The 20,099-nt window shown below is 48.3% G+C and overlaps 1 protein-coding gene across 2 annotated transcripts in view; it reads right to left on the reverse strand.

Moving 5' to 3' along the window:
• The window catches only part of LOC118383979 (arrestin red cell-like), an 88,881-nt gene that overhangs the window by 20,801 nt on the left and 47,981 nt on the right, over positions 1–20,099 (reverse strand). For both annotated transcript variants that reach the window (XR_008062836.1, XM_052459995.1), the window contains exons 2-5: positions 6,952–6,982; positions 5,714–5,774; positions 4,814–4,858; positions 4,442–4,644 (exon numbers count right to left, since the gene is read on the reverse strand). Coding sequence is in view for 1 of the 2 variants with exons in the window: in XM_052459995.1 (XP_052315955.1) it covers positions 4,442–4,644; positions 4,814–4,858; positions 5,714–5,774; positions 6,952–6,982 (340 nt within the window). In the remaining variant the exon portion in view is untranslated. The remainder of the gene's footprint in view (positions 1–4,441; positions 4,645–4,813; positions 4,859–5,713; positions 5,775–6,951; positions 6,983–20,099) is intronic.

Here is a 20,099-nt window from a genome sequence, read left to right on the forward strand (position 1 = left end):
GGTGAAGTTGAACGGGTGTGTTCGCTGCGCAGTGGGCCAGTCTACAGAACTCACGGTGAAGTTGAACGAACTCACGGTTGAACGGGTGTTTTGCTGCGCAGTGGGCCAGTCGCTGCGCAGTGGGCCAGTCTACAGAACTCACGGTGAAGTTGAACGGGTGTGTTCGCTGCGCAGTGGGCCAGTCTACAGAACTCACGGTGAAGTTGAACGGAACTCACGTGTGTTGCTGCGCAGTGGGCCAGTCTACAGAACTCACGGTGAAGTTGAACGGGTGTGTTCGCTGCGCAGTGGGCCAGTCTACAGAACTCACGGTGAAGTTGAACGGGTGTGTTCGCTGCGCAGTGGGCCAGTCTACAGAACTCACGGTGAAGTTGAACGGGTGTGTTCGCTGCGCAGTGGGCCAGTCTACAGAACTCACGGTGAAGTTGAACGGGTGTGTTCGCTGCGCAGTGGGCCAGTCTACAGAACTCACGGTGAAGTTGAACGGGTGTGTTCGCTGCGCAGTGGGCCAGTCTACAGAACTCACGGTGAAGTGAAGTTGAACGGGTGTGTTCTACTGCGCAGTGGGCCAGTCTACAGAACTCACGGTGAAGTTGAACGGGTGTGTTTGCTGCGCAGTGGGCCAGTCTACAGAACTCACAGTGAAGTTGAACGGTGTGTGTTTGCTGCGCAGTGGGCCAGTCTACAGTGTGTTTGCTGCGCAGTGGGCCAGTCTACAGAACTCACGGTGAAGTTGAACGGGTGTGTTTTCTGCGCAGTGGGCCAGTCTACAGAACTCACGGTGAAGTTGAACGGGTGTGTTTTCTGCGCAGTGGGAAAGTCTACAGAACTCACGGTGAAGTGAAGTTGAAGAACTCACGGTGAAGTGTGTTTGCTGCGCAGTGGGCCAGTCTACAGAACTCACGGTGAAGTTGAACGGGTGTGTTCGCTGCGCAGTGGGCCAGTCTACAGAACTCACGGTGAAGTTGAACGGGTGTGTTTGCTGCGCAGTGGGCCAGTCTACAGAACTCACGGTGAAGTTGAACGGGTGTGTTTGCTGCGCAGTGGGCCAGTCTACAGAACTCACGGTGAAGTTGAACGGGTGTGTTTGCTGCGCAGTGGGCCAGTCTACAGAACTCACGGTGAAGTTGAACGGGTGTGTTTGCGCAGTGGGCCAGTCTACAGAACTCACGGTGAAGTTGAGTGGTTTGCCAGTGGGCTACAGAACTCACGGTGAAGTTGAACGGGTGTGTTTGCTGCGCAGTGGGCCAGTCTACAGAACTCACGGTGAAGTTGAACGGGTGTGTTTGCTGCGCAGTGGGCCAGTCTACAGAACTCACGGTGAAGTTGAACGGGTGTGTTTTCTGCGCAGTGGGCCAGTCTACAGAACTCACGGTGAAGTTGAACGGGTGTGTTTGCTGCGCAGTGGGCCAGTCTACAGAACTCACGGTGAAGTTGAACGGGTGTGTTTGCTGCGCAGTGGGCCAGTCTACAGAACTCACGGTGAAGTTGAACGGGTGTTTCGCTGCGCAGTGGGCCAGTCTACAGAACTCACGGTGAAGTTGAACGGGTGTGTTCGCTGCGCAGTGGGCCAGTCTACAGAACTCACGGTGAAGTTGAACGGGTGTGTTCGCTGCGCAGTGGGCCAGTCTACAGAACTCACGGTGAAGTTGAACGGGTGTGTTCGCTGCGCAGTGGGCCAGTCTACAGAACTCACGGTGAAGTTGAACGGGTGTGTTTTCTGGGCGCAGTGGGAACGGGTGTGTTTGCTGCGCAGTGGGCCAGTCTACAGAACTCACGGTGAAGTTGAACGGGTGTGTTCGCTGCGCAGTGGGCCAGTCTACAGAACTCACGGTGAAGTTGAACGGGTGTGTTCGCTGCGCAGTGGGCCAGTCTACAGAACTCACGGTGAAGTTGAACGGGTGTGTTCGCTGCGCAGTGGGCCAGTCTACAGAACTCACGGTGAAGTTGAACGGGTGTGTTTGCTGCGCAGTGGGCCAGTCTACAGAACTCACGGTGAAGTTGAACGGGTGTGTTTTCTGCGCAGTGGGCCAGTCTACAGAACTCACGGTGAAGTTGAACGGGTGTGTTTGCTGCGCAGTGGGCCAGTCTACAGAACTCACAGTGAAGTTGAACGGGTGTGTTTGCTGCGCAGTGGGCCAGTCTACAGAACTCACAGTGAAGCTGAACGGGTGTGTTTGCTGTGGCAGTGGGCCAGTCTACAGAACTCACGGTGAAGTTGAACGGGTGTGTTTGCTGCGCAGTGGGCCAGTCTACAGAACTCACGGTGAAGTTGAACGGGTGTGTTTGCTGCGGTGTGTTACAGAACTCAGTGGGCCAGTCACAGAACTCACGGTCTACAGAACTCACGGTGAAGTTGAACGGGTGTGTTTTCTGCGCAGTGGGCCAGTCTACAGAACTCACGGTGAAGTTGAACGGGTGTGTTTGCTGCGCAGTGGGCCAGTCTACAGAACTCACGGTGAAGTTGAACGGGTGTGTTTGCTGCGCAGTGGGCCAGTCTACAGAACTCACGGTGAAGTTGAACGGGTGTGTTGCTGCGCAGTGGGCCAGTCTACAGAACTCACGGTGAAGTTGAACGGGTGTGTTTGCTGCGCAGTGGGCCAGCTAGAACTCACGGTGAAGGGCCAGTGGGCCAGTCTACAGAACTCACGGTGAAGTTGAACGGGTGTGTTCGCTGCGCAGTGGGCCAGTCTACAGAACTCACGGTGAAGTTGAACGGGTGTGTTCGCTGCGCAGTGGGCCAGTCTACAGAACTCACGGTGAAGTTGAACGGGTGTGTTCGCTGCGCAGTGGGCCAGTCTACAGAACTCACGGTGAAGTTGAACGGGTGTGTGTTCTACAGAACTCACGGTGAAGTTGAACAGGTGGGCCAGTCTACAGAACTCACGGTGAAGTTGAACTCACGGTGAAGTTGAACGGTGTGTTTGCTGCGCAGTGGGCCAGTCTACAGAACTCACGGTGAAGTTGAACGGGTGTGTTCGCTGCGCAGTGGGCCAGTCTACAGAACTCACGGTGAAGTTGAACGGGTGTGTTCGCTGCGCAGTGGGCCAGTCTACAGAACTCACGGTGAAGTTGAACGGGTGTGTTCGTGGGCCAGTCTCGAACTCACGCGCAGTGGGCCAGTCTACAGAACTCACGGTGAAGTTGAACGGGTGTGTTTTCTGCGCAGTGGGCCAGTCTACAGAACTCACGGTGAAGTTGAACGGGTGTGTTTGCTGCGCAGTGGGCCAGTCTACAGAACTCACGGTGAAGTTGAACGGGTGTGTTTGCTGCGCAGTGGGCCAGTCTACAGAACTCACGGTGAAGTTGAACGGGTGTGTTTGCTGCGCAGTGGGCCAGTCTACAGAACTCACGGTGAAGTTGAACGGGTGTGTTTGCTGCGCAGTGGGCCAGTCTACAGAACTCACGGTGAAGTTGAACGGGTGTGTTCGCTGCGCAGTGGGCCAGTCTACAGAACTCACGGTGAAGTTGAACGGGTGTGTTTGCTGCGCAGTGGGCCAGTCTACAGAACTCACGGTGAAGTTGAACAGGGTGTGTTTGCTGCGCAGTGGGCCAGTCTACAGAACTCACGGTGAAGTTGAACGGGTGTGTTCGCTGCGCAGTGGGCCAGTCTACAGAACTCACGGTGAAGTTGAACGGGTGTGTTCGCTGCGCAGTGGGCCAGAACTCTGACAGAACTCACGGAACTGAAGTTGAACGGGTGTGTTCGCTGCGCAGTGGGCCAGTCTACAGAACTCACGGTGAAGTTGAACGGGTGTGTTTGCTGCGCAGTGGGCCAGTCTACAGAACTCACGGTGAAGTTGAACGGGTGTGTTTGCTGCGCAGTGGGCCAGTCTACAGAACTCACGGTGAAGTTGAACGGGTGTGTTTGCTGCGCAGTGGGCCAGTCTACAGAACTCACGGTGAAGTTGAACGGGTGTGTTTTCTGCGCAGTGGGAAAGTCTACAGAACTCACGGTGAAGTTGAACGGGTGTGTTTGCTGCGCAGTGGGCCAGTCTACAGAACTCACGGTGAAGTTGAACGGGTGTGTTCGCTGCGCAGTGGGCCAGTCTACAGAACTCACGGTGAAGTTGAACGGGTGTGTTCGCTGCGCAGTGGGCCAGTCTACAGAACTCACGGTGAAGTTGAACGGGTGTGTTCGCTGCGCAGTGGGCCAGTCTACAGAACTCACGGTGAAGTTGAACGGGTGTGTTCGCTGCGCAGTGGGCCAGTCTACAGAACTCACGGTGAAGTTGAACGGGTGTGTTCGCTGCGCAGTGGGCCAGTCTACAGAACTCACGGTGAAGTTGAACGGGTGTGTTTGCTGCGCAGTGGGCCAGTCTACAGAACTCACGGTGAAGTTGAACGGGTGTGTTTGCTGTGCAGTGGGCCAGTCTACAGAACTCACGGTGAAGTTGAACGGGTGTGTTTGCTGTGCAGTGGGCCAGTCTACAGAACTCACGGTGAAGTTGAACGGGTGTGCGTGCTGGCCCAGCTTCTTCAGCAGTCTCTCCTGCAGGTGGCTGAGTGGTTTCCGCTCCTCCTCCGTGGTGGCGGCGGGGAAGGCCTGGAAGGTGGAGATGTAGAGGTCTTTCCTAAAGGACAAACCCAGAACGTCCAGGTCCTCACGGCCATACCGGAATGCACAGGTCAGAGTCACAAAGACTGGAGGCGGAAGGGAGAGAGAGGGAGAGGAAGAGATCGCAGGGGGGAAAATGAAGAAGAAGGAGAGAGGGGAGACGGGAACATGAGAAGAGTAATAAAGGGATGTGAAATTGTGAATACTTTATTATTATTTTTAATCACTCGCGCGCGTGCACTCACACACACTTACCTTTACGGTCTTTTAGGTACTCTGGGTCTATTAGTAGCACTCCATCTGTAGAAAAACAACACACACACACACACAGTGAAAAACAACACACACACACTGTGAAAAACAACACACTGTGAAAAACACACACACACACACTGTGAAAAACACACACACTGTGGAAAACACACACACACACAGTGAAAACAACACACACACACACACACACACATTGAAAAACCACACACTGTGAAAACAACACACACTGTGAAAAACAACACACTGTGAAAAACACACACACACACACTGTGAAAAACACACACACTGTGGAAAACACACACACACACAGTGAAAAACAACACACACACACACACACACATTGAAAAACCACACACTGTGAAAAACAACACACACTGTGAAAACAACACACACACACACACACACACACACACACACACACACACACACACACACACACACACACACACACACACACACACACACACACACACACACAGAACACACAGTGAAAACAACACACCCACACACAGCGAAGAACACACACACACACATACACAGTGAAAAACAACACACACACACACACACACACACACAGATCATATTATGTATGAGTGTTTCTGTTACCCAAGCCGCACAGTATTTGGTTCGTGAGATTTAGAGTAATAGTCAGATGTAGTTGGTTGTTCTGATATCGTAGTCCTGTGTGTATACGTCAATGTGAAATAATCAAAACACTACCTCACTAGGGTTACTCCCATTGTCGAACACCCCCCGTGTTAAGGGTGTTTCCCCAATGTGAGGTGCTGTCGTCATAGCAACCCTGAGCGAGACGCCAGAGGGTTGATGTGTTTTTCCGACAACATTACATCAACAATAGTGTGTGTTTGTGTTACTACTCACCCACTGGATCTACATGGTCTAGGTGATCCACAAAGTCTCTCTTTCCCAGGTATACAGTGAGCTAGAGAGAGAGAGAGAGAAGGAGAGAGAGAGAGAGAGAAAGTTACAGAGCAAGAGGCACAGAGAGAGAGAGAGAGAGAGAGAGAGAGAGAGAGAGAGAGAGAAAGTTACAGAGCAAGAGGCACAGAGAGAGAGAGAGAGAGAGAGAGAGAGAGAGAGAGAGAGAGAGAGAGAGAGAGAGAGAGAGAGAGAGAGAGAGAGAGAGAGAGAGAGAGAGGGGCCAGAGAGAGAGAGAGAGAGAGAGAGAGAGAGAGAGAGAGAGAGAGAAAGGGACAGAAGGGTAGAGATAACAAAATAGACAAAATGAGAGAAAGAAGGCGAGAGAGAAGGATGGAAACAGAGGGTGGGTAAAAACGGGAACAGTATGTGGAAATGGAAAGGAAAACATGGCGTACGTCAACATGACTCTTTCAATTAGACCATACAAGTGAAACACACACACACACACACACACACACACACACACTGACCCCTAGTCTCTCCACTCCCTTCCTGTATACTATCTTGCCTTGCGGGGTCAGATCACAAAACACGTCATCTACACACACTGATCCCTCTATCATGGAGACACAGAGAGAGAGAGAGAGAGAGAGAGAGAGAGAGAGAGAGAGAGAGAGAGAGAGAGAGAGAGAGAGAGAGAGAGAGAGAGAGAAGGAAAGAGAGAAAGAAATATAGATAACAACAGCGAGCGGAGAGGGAGCAAAGATGATGCAGAAAATGAAATAAGAGAAATCAATAAAAGGCACTTGTATGTAGGAAAAATCTACAGAGGCAAAAGTATAGGCCCGTAGGAAAAATCTATAGTTACAGCAGAGAGGAAAGATCACCTAAGTCTTTCGACATAAAGACAGATAAAGCAGATAGATAATCTACTGTTGTAAAGAGAGAGAGATAATCTACTGTTGTAAAGAGAGAGAGATAATCTACTGTTGTAAAGAAAGAGAGATAATATACTGTTGTAAAGAGAGAGAGAGATAATCTACTGTTGTAAAAGAGAGAGAGAGAGACGAGCTACGCGTGTAATCCAGGAGAAGAGAGGAGCAGAGAATGAGGGAAGAGACAAGAAGAGAGGAAGCGAGAGAAAGTCTACAGGGAAAGGAGGAGGAACCTTACCTTCTTCTGTCTGACACACACACACGTACTAACAAGCAGGCACACAAGGGGGAGTTGTGACCTACCTTGCAGTTGGGACTGGACTTCTTGAAGACTCTGAAGAAAGAAAGAAAGAAAGAAAGAAAGAAAGAAAGAAAGAAAGAAAGAAAGAAAGAAAGAAAGAAAAAGAAGAAAAAAAAGAAGAAAAAAAAGAAAAAGAGAGAGAGAGAATTAGTCACCAAAGATTCAAATTCAAACTATATAGCGATATTCCCGCTCAAAGTAGACGTGTTCATTACAGATACAGATCAGACATCAAAAGACAGTTGTATGAACGTAAACCACACCCAGTGAGACAATGCAGTGGTCCTACTCTAGAATGGCCTGTGCAAGATGGAGCCTGTTTCCCGTAGTGTAAGGCAGCTTAATGTACAAGTACACCCCCTGGACAGGACACTAGCCTTACCCCAAATCTATCTCATTAATGCTGAGGGCCAAGCAGAGGGGCATCGGCTCCATTTTTACACTCTTTGGTATGAGACTAGCAAAACAGACCAGGCCGGGGTTTGGCGTTTGTGACGTCAGTGAGATACGTGAAAAGTACTTCCTTTGTTGTTTTAGGTTTTTTTTAAACTCTAAAGGCACAGCCTAGATTCGAGCCAGTGTCTTAAGTAGCTGAACATGTTTTTACTCCAACCTCGTGAAAAGTGACAAACTGACACGTTTTCATTTTCGCCAACAACAACTTTATATCGAAGGGCCATCTTTGATTTGACGGCCTGCACGAGCGCAGTTCGGGCCCGCGAGACAAACGTTCGACCCGATGACGCGCTCTTAGCTAGCCTACGTGGCCACGGCATCGTTTCGGCCTGTCGTCAAACTGCGCTGCCTTTGGTGCGTCTACTAAGTTGAACGTGAGAGACCTAGCTCCTCCAAGTCAGAGAGGCTGTTGTTCAGTGGCCATAAGCCAAAGCGTCACGTGTCCGATGTTGATGGTGTGACAATGAGTGCGCCCCCAGACTATCATAAACCGTTAAACTCTGTATCTCGGCTGCACCGCTAGAGATGAGAAAACACAGAGAGAGAGAGAGAGAGAGAGAGAGAGAGAGAGAGAGAGAGAGAGAGAGAGAGAGAGAGAGAGAGAGAGAGAGAGAGAGAGAGAGAGAGGAGAGAGAGAGAGAGAGAGAGAGAGAGAGAGAGAGAGAGAGAGAGAGAGAGAGAGAGAGAGAGAGAGAGAGAGAGAGAGAGAGAGAGAGAGAATGGGAGAGAATGGAGAGAGAGATGGGAGAGAGAGATGGGAGAGAGAGAGAATGGGGAGAGAGAGAGAGAGAGAGAGAGAGAGAGAGAGAATGGAGAGAGAGAATGGGAGAATGGAGAGAGAGAGAGAGAGAGAGAGAGAGAGAGAGAGAGAGAGAGAGAATGGAGAGAGAGAGAGAGAGAGAGAGAGAGAGAGAATGACATCAAAAGAGAGAGAGATGGCAGAGAGAGAGAGAGAGAGAGAGAGAGAGAGAGAGAATGGAGAGAGAATGGGAGAGAGAGAGAGAGAGAGAGAGAGAGAGAGAGAGAGAGAGAGAATGGAGAGAGAATGGGAGAGAGAGAGAGAGAGAGAGAGAGAGAATGGAGAGAGAATGGGAGAGAGAGAGAGAGAGAGAGAGAGAGAGAGACTGGGAGAGACAACAACAGGGACAGCAAAAAAGAGGGGGAGACAGGCAGACAGGGGGAGTGGAGTGAGAGAAGGGGAACAAAGGAGACGCAAAGAGGGACAATGAATGAATGAAATACACTTACTAAAGAAACGGAGGGGGGGAAGAGTAAGGGAAGATAATGTGAGAGAAACAAAATGGTACGTTACTGTGGTGGTGTGTTGTGAAGCTTGGGGAGTCACACATTAACAGACACAACAGTGATGAACAATGGTTTATTACAATATGAAAAGATGATTGGTCATAATGATAGAGGAGAATGCAGAGTGAAGAAGGGGGAGAAGGGAAAGAGAGAGAGGGTGGGGAGGGAGACGGGGAGAACAGGGCGTGAGTGAGAAAGCACGAGGTAAAAGGAGGTGGAACACAGGCAGAGAGAGAGAGGAGGGGAAGAGAGTTGGAGAGAGAGTGAGAGAGAGAAAGCTAAGAGAGAGAGAGAGAGAGAGCAAGAGAAGGGAGGAAGGAGGGACAGAGAGAGAATGAGCTACAGGTGTTTGAAGGTCTGTCTAAACATCATAATATGTGGTTGAGTCAGCAACTAGAAGAGATGGATCAAAGGAAACTGTGGGATGGAGGAAGGGATGGATGGATATAGGAGGGAGGAAGGGATGGATGGATAGAGGAGGGAGGAAGGGATGGATGGATAGAGGAGGGAGGAAGGGATGGATGGATAGAGGATGGAGGAAGGGATGGATGGATAGAGGAGGGAGGAAGGGATGGATGGAAAGATAGAGGAGGGAGGAAGGGATGGATGGAAAGATAGAGGAGGGAGGAAGGGATGGATGGATAGAGGAGGGAGGAAGGGATGGATGGATAGAGGAGGGAGGAAGGGATGAATGGATAGAGGAGGGAGGAAGGGATGGATGGAAAGAGGAGGGAGGAAGGGATGAATGGTTAGAGGAGGGAGGAAGGGATGGATGGATAGAGGAGGGAGGAAGGGATGAATGGATAGAGGAGGGAGGAAGGGATGGCTAGAGGAGGGAGGAAGGAATGGATAGAGGAGGGAGGAAGGAATGGATAGAGGAGGGAGGAAGGAATGGATAGAGGAGGGAGGAAGGGATGGCTAGTGGAGGGAGGAAGGAATGGATAGAGGGGAGGAAGGGATGGCTAGAGGAGGGAGGAAGGAATGGATAGAGGAGGGAAGAAGGGGTGGCTAGAGGAGGGAGGAAGGGATGGATGGATAGAGGAGGGAGGAAGGGATGGCTAGAGGAGGGAGGAAGGAATGGATAGAGGGAGGAAGGAATGGATAGAGGAGGTAGGAAGGAATGGATAGAGGAGGGAGGAAGGGATGGCTAGAGGAGGGAGGAAGGAATGGATAGAGGGGGAGGAAGGAATGGATAGAGGGGGGAGGAAGGAATGGATAGAGGAGGGAGGAAGGGATGGATAGAGGAGGGAGGAAGGGATGGATAGAGGAGAGAGGGATGGATAGAGGAGGGAGGAAGGAATGGAGAGGAGAGAGGGATGAATAGAGGAGGGAGGAAGGGATGGCTAGAGGAGAGAGGGATGGATAGAGGAGGGAGGAATGGATGGATAGAGGAGAGAGGGATGAATAGAGGAGGGAGGAAGGGATGGATAGAGGAGAGAGGGAGGGATAAAGGAGGGAGGAAGGGATGGATAGAGGAGAGAGGGATGAATAGAGGAGGGAGGAAGGGATGGATAGAGGAGAGAGGGAGGGATAAAGGAGGGAGGAAGGGATGGCTAGAGGAGAGAGGGATGAATAGAGGAGGGAGGAAGGGATGGCTAGAGGGAGGAAGGGATGGATAGAGGAGACAGGGACGGAAAACAACAAGTGAGTGAGGAATAGAGAACGTGTGAATGAGAGGGAGAAAGAAAGAAAGATAGAAAGTAATTAAGAAAGAAAGAAAGTAATTAAGAAAGAAAGAAAGAGAAAACACACCGTGTGTGTTGGGGAGACACAGGTCAACGTGTGTGCCTGCAGCAGGCCACGTGTGCCACTTTTCACTCCTCAACTGATATGGATGCTAGCCGCTTTGTTGGACAACATAGCAGCACACGCACAAATACCGTACGCACACACAGCCCTCGCTCTCCCTCCCTTCCAGAGTGCCTGTTTAATCTTTGGCTAGCTCCATAAATTCTTGTCATTCTCCCCATTTTACTGCTCTCGCTTTCCCCCTGATAGCCATTTCCCCCCTCTTTCTTCCGTTCCCTCTCTCTGAACTCTCCCTCTCTCCGTAGAGCTAATTACAGATTTAAGGCCTATTAGTGTAGTGCCTTAAGTGCATCCCAAATGGCACCCTATTCCCTTCATAGTACACTACTTTTGACCAGAGGCCTATTGGCCCTGGTCAAAAGCAGTGCACGATATAAGGAATAGGATGCCATTTAGGATGTAGACAGTGTCTCAGCCTGCCTGGTCTAATGAACAGACCTTATTAATACTGCATCTTCTCTAACCAGCCTAGGGCGACGCACGGCCAACACACACGCACACATATTGAAAGGTTACTGATCAACGACGAGTCAGAACTGCCTATACTCTCATTTAGCTGTTAATCCACTTTCGTGTGTGTGTGTACTCGCTTGTATGTGTGTGTTACAAGACTCCCCCCCGCATGGATTCTATTTAGTTGCCATGGCAGCCAGATGGGGATTGCGCCTGTTGTCATGGGAACAGAAAAGGCCCAGAAAATGATAAGATACAATATGTACAGTTGAAGTCGGAAGTTTACATACACCTTAGCCAAAGGATCACCACTTTATTTTAAGAATGTGAAATGTCAGAATAATAGTAGAGAGAATGATTTATTTCAGCTTTTAATTCTTTCATCACATTCCCAGTGGGTCAGAAGTTTACATCCACTCAATTAGTATTTGGTAGCATTGCCTTTAAATTGTTTAACTTGGGTCAAACATTTCAGGTAGCCTTCCACAAGCTTCCCACAATAAGATGGGTGAATTTTGGCCTATTCCTCCTGACAAGAGCTGGTGTAACTGAGTCAGGTTTGTAGGCCTCCTTGCTCACACACACCTTTACAGTTCTGCCCACAAATTCTCTATGGGAATGAGGTCAAGGCTTTGTGATGGCCACTCCAATACCTTGACTTTGTTGTCCTTAAGTCATTTTGCCACAACTTTGGAAGTATGCTTGGGGTCATTGTTCATTTGCGACCAAGCTTTAACTTCCTGACTGATGTCTTGAGATGTTGCTTTAAAATATCCACATAATTTTCCTTCCTCATGATGCCATCTATTTTGTGAAGTGCACCAGTCCCTCCTACAGCAAAGCACCCCCACAACATGATGCTGCCACCCCTGTGCTTCACGGTTGGGATGGTGTTCTTAGGCTTGCAAGCCTCCCTCTTTTTCCCCCAAATATAATGATATGACCAAACAGTTCTATTTTGTTTCATTAGATCAGAGGACATTTCTCCAAAAAGTACGATCTTTGTCCCCATGTGCAGTTGCAAACCGTAGTCTGTTTTTTTAAGCGGTTTTGGAGCAGTGGCTTCTTCCTCGCTGAGCAGCATATCAGGTTATGTCGATATAGGACTCGTTTTACTGTGGATACAGATACTTTTGTAACTGTTTTCTCCAGCATCTTCACAAGGTCCTTTGCTGTTATTCTGGGATTGATTTGCACTTTTCGCACCACAGTAAGTTCATCTCTAGGAGACAGAACGCGTCTCCTTCCTGAGCGGTATGACAGCTGCGTGGTCTCATGGTGTTTATATTTGCGTACTATTGTTTGTACAGATGAACGTGGTACCTTCAGACGTTTGGAAATTGCTCCCAAGGATGAACCAGAGGTCTACAATACTTTTCTGAGGTCTTGGCAGATTTCTTTTGATTTCCCCATGATGTCAAGCAAAGAGGCACTGAGTTTGAAGGTAGGCCTTGAAATACCTCCACAGGTACGCCTCCAATTGACTCAAATTATGTCAATTAGCCTATCAGAAGCTTCTAAAGCCATGACATCATTTTCTGGAATTTTCCAATCTGTTTAAAGACACAGTCAACTTCGTGTATGCAAACTTCTGACCTACTGGAATTGTGATACAGTGAATTAAGTGAAATAATCTGTTTGTAAACAATTGTTGGGAAAATGACTTGTGTCATGCACAAAGTAATGTCCCAAACCGACTTGCCAAAACTATAGTTTGTTAACATTGATCGTGTCCCTGCTTACAAGTATCTGTATAGATATAAAGCGGTCTTTTAAAAAGCATATTCAAGAAGCTGAGAATAAAATGGGCTTCTTCAATAGAAAATGGGTCCTGTTCTCTCGATAAATAGTAAAAAGCAGATTATTCAGTCAACATTCCTATAGGTCCTAGACTACGGCGACATCATCTATATGAAAGCAGCTGCTACTTCATTAAAGCCATTAGATGCCGTTTATCAAAGCTCATTGCGCTTTGTTTTAGTGCGACAATTGTAATGCTCATCACTCTGCATTCTCTACCAGAAAGTTGGTTGGCCCTCGTTGATGTCACCTAGGTTGATACATGTTTTCATTTATAAAAGCCCTTTTTACAAAAAGTCCCACTCTACCTAGCATCCTTACTAAACTCCAGACACGCCTGGTCTTAGGTGTCACGGCTGGCTGAAGGACTGGACCAAGGTGTAGCATGGTAAGCGTACATTTGAACTTGATTTAAAAATGACGCTGACAAAACGAAGAACAAAAAAACAACCGTGAAGCTTTGGTCTATGTGCCCAGAACAACTACAAAGTTAACTTCCCACAAAACAGGTGGGGGGAAAGGGTACCTAAGTATGGATCTCAATCAGAGACAACGATAGACAGCTGGCCAAGACATAGAAATACAAAACATAGAAAAAAGGACATAGAATGCCCAACCTAGTCACCCTGGCATAACCAAAATAGAGAATAAAAAGCCTCTCTATGGCCAGGGCATGACATTAGGGATGGCTAACTCTGGAAATTCCTTTGGTCTCTACTAGGGTTGCACATTTTGGGAAATATTCAGAGGTGGAAACTTTCCGTGGGAATTAATGGGAATATATGGGAATTAACGGGATTATATGGGAATTCATATTAATACCATTTAAATGTTGATGTTTTTTGCATTGGATATATTTACCATATCATATGGAGACAGAACCATAAACCGTTTACCTTATAAGTAAACATAATTGCAAATGATTAAATCCTTCCCATAGAAATGAACTATTTAGTTACGAATTGAACTTGAATTAAATGAGTTGACTCTTCACATGAGATGATTTCACTGAACAACAAAAGAAAGGGAATATTGAATGATCCCCAATGACCCATCGCATCTCCCAGAAACATTTTCAACATACAATGACAGTCTACAAACTAAAGCTTTGGTTGTCTTCCTCTCAGGCTCCCATGTCTTCTTCCTGGACCTCCTCAATGTCCACCTCTTAAACATCAGACTCTGAGGCCTCATCTTCACTGTCACTTTCCAACCTTGTTGAGGATGGCTCGTTGTCAGGCTCAAAAAGCCTCAAATTTGCCCAGATGGCCACCAATTTTTCAACCCTTGTATTAATCAGCCTGTTGCGTGCTTTGGTGTGCGTGTTCCCAAACAAGGATCAGTTGCGCTCTGAGGAGGCTGATGGGATTTGGAGGATGATGGAGGCAACAGGGGAAAGAGTCTCAGATCCACAAAGTCCCTTCCACCAGGTGGCTGATGAGATATGTTGGCACGGCTGCCCTATTGCATCTCCATCCCAAAGCCTTGCTTGGATGTGTACTTCACCAGACAACCAAGAACCTTGCCCTTATCCAGGCCAAGGTGGTGAGACACGGTAGTGATGACACCATAGGCCTTGTTGATCTCTGCACCAGACAGGATGCTCTTGCCAGCATACTTGGGGTCCAACATGTACACTGCGGTGTGTATGGGCTTCAGGCAGAGGTCTTCATGATTTTTGATATGTTTCAGAACTGCAGTTTCCTCTGCTTGGAGCGACAGTGAAGTGGGCAGGGCAGTACGGATTTCTTCTCTTACATCTGCAAGCAGAGACTGAACATCAGACAGGGTGGCATTGTCTCCCTCAATCAATGCAATGGCCACTGCAATAGGTTTCAGGAGTTTCAGCCTGCTTACCACTCTCTCCCAAAATACATCATCCAGGAGGATCCTCTTGATGGGGCTGCCCATATCAGCAGACTGTGATGTGGCCATTTCTTGGAGAGACTCCTTCCCCTCCAGCAGACTGTCAAACATGATGACAACACCAACCCAAAGGGTGTTGCTGGGCAGCTTCAATGTGGTGCTCTTATTCTTCTCACTCTGCTTGGTGAGGTAGATTGCTGCTATAACTTGATGACCCTTCACATACCTAACCATTTCCTTGGCTCTCTTGTAGAGTGTATCCATTGTTTTCAGTGCCATGATGTCCTTGAGGAGCATATTCAATGCATGAGCAGCACAGCCAATGGGTGTGATGTGAGGGTAGGATTCCTCCACTTTAGACCAATCAGCCTTCATGTTCGCAGCATTGTCTGTCACCAGTGCAAATACCTTCTGTAGTCCAAGGTCATTGATGACTGCCTTCAGCTCATCTGCAATGTAGAGACCAATGTGTCCTGTGCTCTTGTAGAATACTGGTTGAGGGGTGGAGATGATGCCGTTAATTATTCCTTGCCCATGAACATTCGACCACCCATCAGAGATGATTGCAACACAGTCTGCTTTCTCTATGATTTGTTTGACCTTCACTTGCACTCTGTTGAACTCTGCATCCAGCAAATGAGTAGATAAAGCATATGTGGAGTGGTGTATGCTGGGCGAAGAACATTCAGAAATATCTTCCGATACACATTTCCTGTGAGCAGAGGTGAACCAGTTGCATACACAGCTCGAGCAAGACATTCATCAGCATTTCTCTGACTACGTTCCTCCATTGAGTCAAAAAAACATCTGATTCCAGGAGGACCATGAGCTGTTGCTAATGATAAGGTGTCGGATTCATAATTTTCACCTCAAATGGAAGAAGAGGGACTTTTGTCAGAGGTTGCTAGTTGTGAGTGATTAGGGAACTTTATGCACTTGGCCAGATGATTCTGCATCTTTGTTGCATTCTTCACATATGATTTGGCACAGTATTTGCAAATGTACACAGCTTTTCCTTCTACATAAGCTGCAGTGAAATGTCTCCACACATCAGATAGTGCCCGTGGCATTTTCCTGTAAAGAATAGAAAAAAATGAGTAAAAAAATAAACAAATACAATTCCATGTACAGATAAATAGTTAAGCAGTTAGATTAAACAACTCCTTTGTAAGATAAATGTTTTAAAATGAAACATGTATGGAAACAGGTGAATTAACACTCCTCAGTTAGCAGGGTCAAGTAAGCTAAAACCCATATGGTAGCAAAAACTAACTAGCAGAAATTGTTAACAAGTTAGAAATTAATTAAACACACTTTGCTGTAGTTAACAAAAAAATAATGTATATGTCATATAAAATATATTTACCCCACCCAGTATTGTAATCAAAACTTACCAGAAAGCATGTAGTCCTTAGCTCAGACAGTGTAGTAGCGTGGGCTCAATAGCATCTCATTAGTGTATAAGATCTTGAGAATCAGCTGTACATGTGATGGAAGAATGGACTTCCAACAATGGACGAAGCAAAATTCCCCAAAATTCCCAGGCTCAACTTCCCATGGAAAATGTACGGAAATTTACCGGAAGGTTTCAGACTTTTTGTAACCCTAGTCTCTACTGAGTTAGGTAAATTAACTTTTCATTTTTCTTTTGCACCTTGTATGTGGAACAATCTTCAAAATGTTCTGAAATTTGACGTTTTTGTGCCTGTAGGCCAATTAAGAACTTTTATGCCATTTATGTAATTCTGGTCTAATCTGTAAAAGAGAACTTGGTCTCAGTATGACTCCCTGATAAAAACTAAAAGGTTATATAAATAAATAAATACATGTAAAGACAGACATCACAAAGCTGCCCTGACTGGGAACACGATCCCAGAAAGAGTGGGAGAAAGCAGCCAAGAGGCACACACGCATCTGCACACACACACACACCCCACCTTAGGAAACATACATACACACGCGCACACACACAGACACACGCCTTAATAAACACGCGCGCATCTGCTCACCCACCCCATCTTAGGGAACATACACACACACATACCCCACCTTAGGAAACATACACACACACATACCCACACAAACATACACACACACATACACACACACACACACACACACACACACACACACACACACACACACACACACACACACACACCCACCTTAGGAAACATACACACACACACACACCCACCTTAGGAAACATACACACACACACACCCCACCTTAGGAAACATACACACACACACCCCACCTTAGGAAACATACACACACCCCACCTTAGGAAACACACACACACACCCCACCTTAGGAAACACACACACACACACACACACACACACACACACACACACACACACACACACACACACACACACACACACACACACACACACACACACACACACACACACACACACACACACACACACACGACTTAAGAAACATACGCGCATCTGCTCACACACACCCCACCTTAGGAAACATACACACACACACCACCTTAGAAAACATACACACGCGCACACGCACAGAAACACCGCCTTAGGAAACATACACACACGCGTGAATCCACATCCGCACACACACACACACACACACACACACACACACACACACACACACACACACACACACACACACACACACACACACACACACACACACACACACACACACACACACACACACAGCCTTAGGAAACAGACACACACACGAGCGCATCGGTACACATGAAAACACAAACAATTGCAGGCTTTCAAAAAACACACAAACACACACAGGCCTATGACATGGGTCTCCCCAATGAGTGGAGAAAGCAGCCAAAGCCCCACGCAGGCATATACACTCTCTCTCTCCCTCCATGTCTGTCTCTCTCTCCCCCTCCATGTCTGTCTCTCTCTCTCCCTCCATGTCTGTCTCTCTCTCTCCCTCCATGTCTGTCTCTCTCTCCCCCTCCATGTGTGTCTCTCTCTCTCCCTCCATGTCTGTCTCTCTCTCCCCTCCATGTCTGTCTCTCTCTCTCTCCCTCCATGCCTATCTCTCTCTCTCCCTCCATGTCTGTCTCTCTCTCCCCCCATGTATGTCTCTCTCTCCCCTCCATGTCTGTCTCTCTCTCCCCTCCATGTCTGTCTCTCTCTCCCCTCCATGTTTGTCTCTCTCTCTCCCTCCATGTCTGTCTCTCTCTCCCCCCTCCATGTGTGTCTCTCTCTCTCCTCCATGTCTGTCTCTCTCTCTCTCCCTCCATGTCTGTCTCTCTCTCACCCTCCATGTTTGTCTCTCTCTCACCCTCCATGTTTGTCTCTCTCTCTCCCTCCATGTTTGTCTCTCTCTCCCTCCATGTTTGTCTCTCTCTCCCCTCCATGTCTGTCTCTCTCTCCCCTCCATGTATGTCTCTCTCTCTCCCTCCATGTTTGTCTCTCTCTCCTCCATGTATGTCTCTCTCTCTCCCTCCATGTATGTCTCTCTCTCTCCCTCCATGTTTGTCTCTCTCTCTCCCTCCATGTTTGTCTCTCTCTCTCTCCCTCCATGTATGTCTCTCTCTCTCCCCCTCCATGTTTGTCTCTTTCTCTCCCTCCATGTCTGTCTCTCTCTCCCTCCATGTTTGTCTCTCTCTCTCCCTCCATGTCTGTCTCTCTCTCCCTCCATGTCTGTCTCTCTCTCTCCCTCCATGTATGTCTCTCTCTCTCCCTCCATGTTTGTCTCTCTCTCTCCCTCCATGTATGTCTCTCTCTCTCCCTCCATGTTTGTCTCTCTCTCTCCCTCCATGTATGTCTCTCTCTCTCCCTCCATGTTTGTCTCTCTCTCTCCCTCCATGTTTGTCTCTCTCTCTCCCTCCATGTCTGTCTCTCTCTCTCCCTCCATGTATGTCTCTCTCTCTCCCTCCATGTTTGTCTCTCTCTCTCCCTCCATGTATGTCTCTCTCTCTCCCTCCATGTATGTCTCTCTCTCTCCCTCCATGTCTCTCTCTCTCCCTCCATGTTTGTCTCTCTCTCTCCCTCCATGTCTGTCTCTCTCTCTCCCCCCATGTCTGTCTCTCTCTCCCTCCATGTCTGTCTCTCTCTCTCCCTCCATGTTTGTCTCTCTCTCTCCTCCATGTCTGTCTCTCTCTCTCCCCCATGTCTGTCTCTCTCTCCCTCCATTTCTGTCTCTCTCTCTCCCCCTCCATGTTTGTCTCTTTCTCTCCCTCCATGTATGTCTCTCTCTCCCTCCATGTATGTCTCTCTCTCTCCCTCCATGTATGTCTCTCTCTCCCTCCATGTATGTCTCTCTCTCTCCCCCCATGTCTGTCTCTCTCTCCCTCCATTTCTGTCTTTCTCTCTCCCCCTCCATGTTTGTCTCTTTCTCTCCCTCCATGTATGTCTCTCTCTCCCTCCATGTATGTCTCTCTCTCTCCCTCCATGTATGTCTCTCTCTCCCTCCATGTATGTCTCTCTCTCTCCCTCCATGTATGTCTCTCTCTCTCCCTCCATGTTTGTCTCTCTCTCTCCCTCCATGTTTGTCTCTCTCTCCCCCTCCATGTTTGTCTCTTTCTCTCCCTCCATGTATGTCTCTCTCTCTCCCTCCATGTATGTCTCTCTCTCCCTCCATGTATGTCTCTCTCTCTCCCTCCATGTCTGTCTCTCTCTCTCCCTCCATGTATGTCTCTCTCTCTCCCTCCATGTATGTCTCTCTCTCTCCCTCCATGTTTGTCTCTCTCTCTCCCTCCATGTGTCTCTCTCTCTCCCCCTCCATGTTTGTCTCTTTCTCTCCCTCCATGTCTGTCTCTCTCTCTCCCTCCATGTCTGTCTCTCTCTCTCCCTCCATGTTTGTCTCTCTCTCCCTCCATGTATGTCTCTCTCTCTCCCTCCATGTATGTCTCTCTCTCTCCCTCCATGTTTGTCTCTCTCTCTCCCTCCATGTTTGTCTCTCTCTCTCCCTCCATGTCTGTCTCTCTCTCTCCCCCATGTCTGTCTCTCTCTCCCTCCATGTCTGTCTCTCTCTCTCCCTCCATGTATGTCTCTCTCTCTCCCTCCATGTCTGTCTCTCTCTCTCCCTCCATGTATGTCTCTCTCTCTCCCTCCATGTTTGTCTCTCTCTCTCCCTCCATGTTTGTCTCTCTCTCTCTCTCCATGTATGTCTCTCTCTCTCCCTCCATGTTTGTCTCTCTCTCTCCCTCCATGTCTGTCTCTCTCTCCCTCTCCATGTCTGTCTCTCTCTCCCTCCATGTTTGTCTCTCTCTCTCCCTCCATGTTTGTCTCTCTCTCTCCCTCCATGTCTGTCTCTCTGCCTCCATGTTTGTCTCTCTCTCTCCCTCCATGTATGTCTCTCTCTCTCCCCCCATGTCTGTCTCTCTCTCTCCCTCCATGTTTGTCTCTCTCTCTCCCTCCATGTCTGTCTCTCTCTCTCCCTCCATGTATGTCTCTCTCTCTCCCTCCATGTCTGTCTCTCTCTCTCCCTCCATGTCTGTCTCTCTCTC

This window comes from Oncorhynchus keta, chromosome 13 (genome assembly GCF_023373465.1).
Source record: "Oncorhynchus keta strain PuntledgeMale-10-30-2019 chromosome 13, Oket_V2, whole genome shotgun sequence".
NCBI lineage: Eukaryota > Metazoa > Chordata > Actinopteri > Salmoniformes > Salmonidae > Oncorhynchus > Oncorhynchus keta.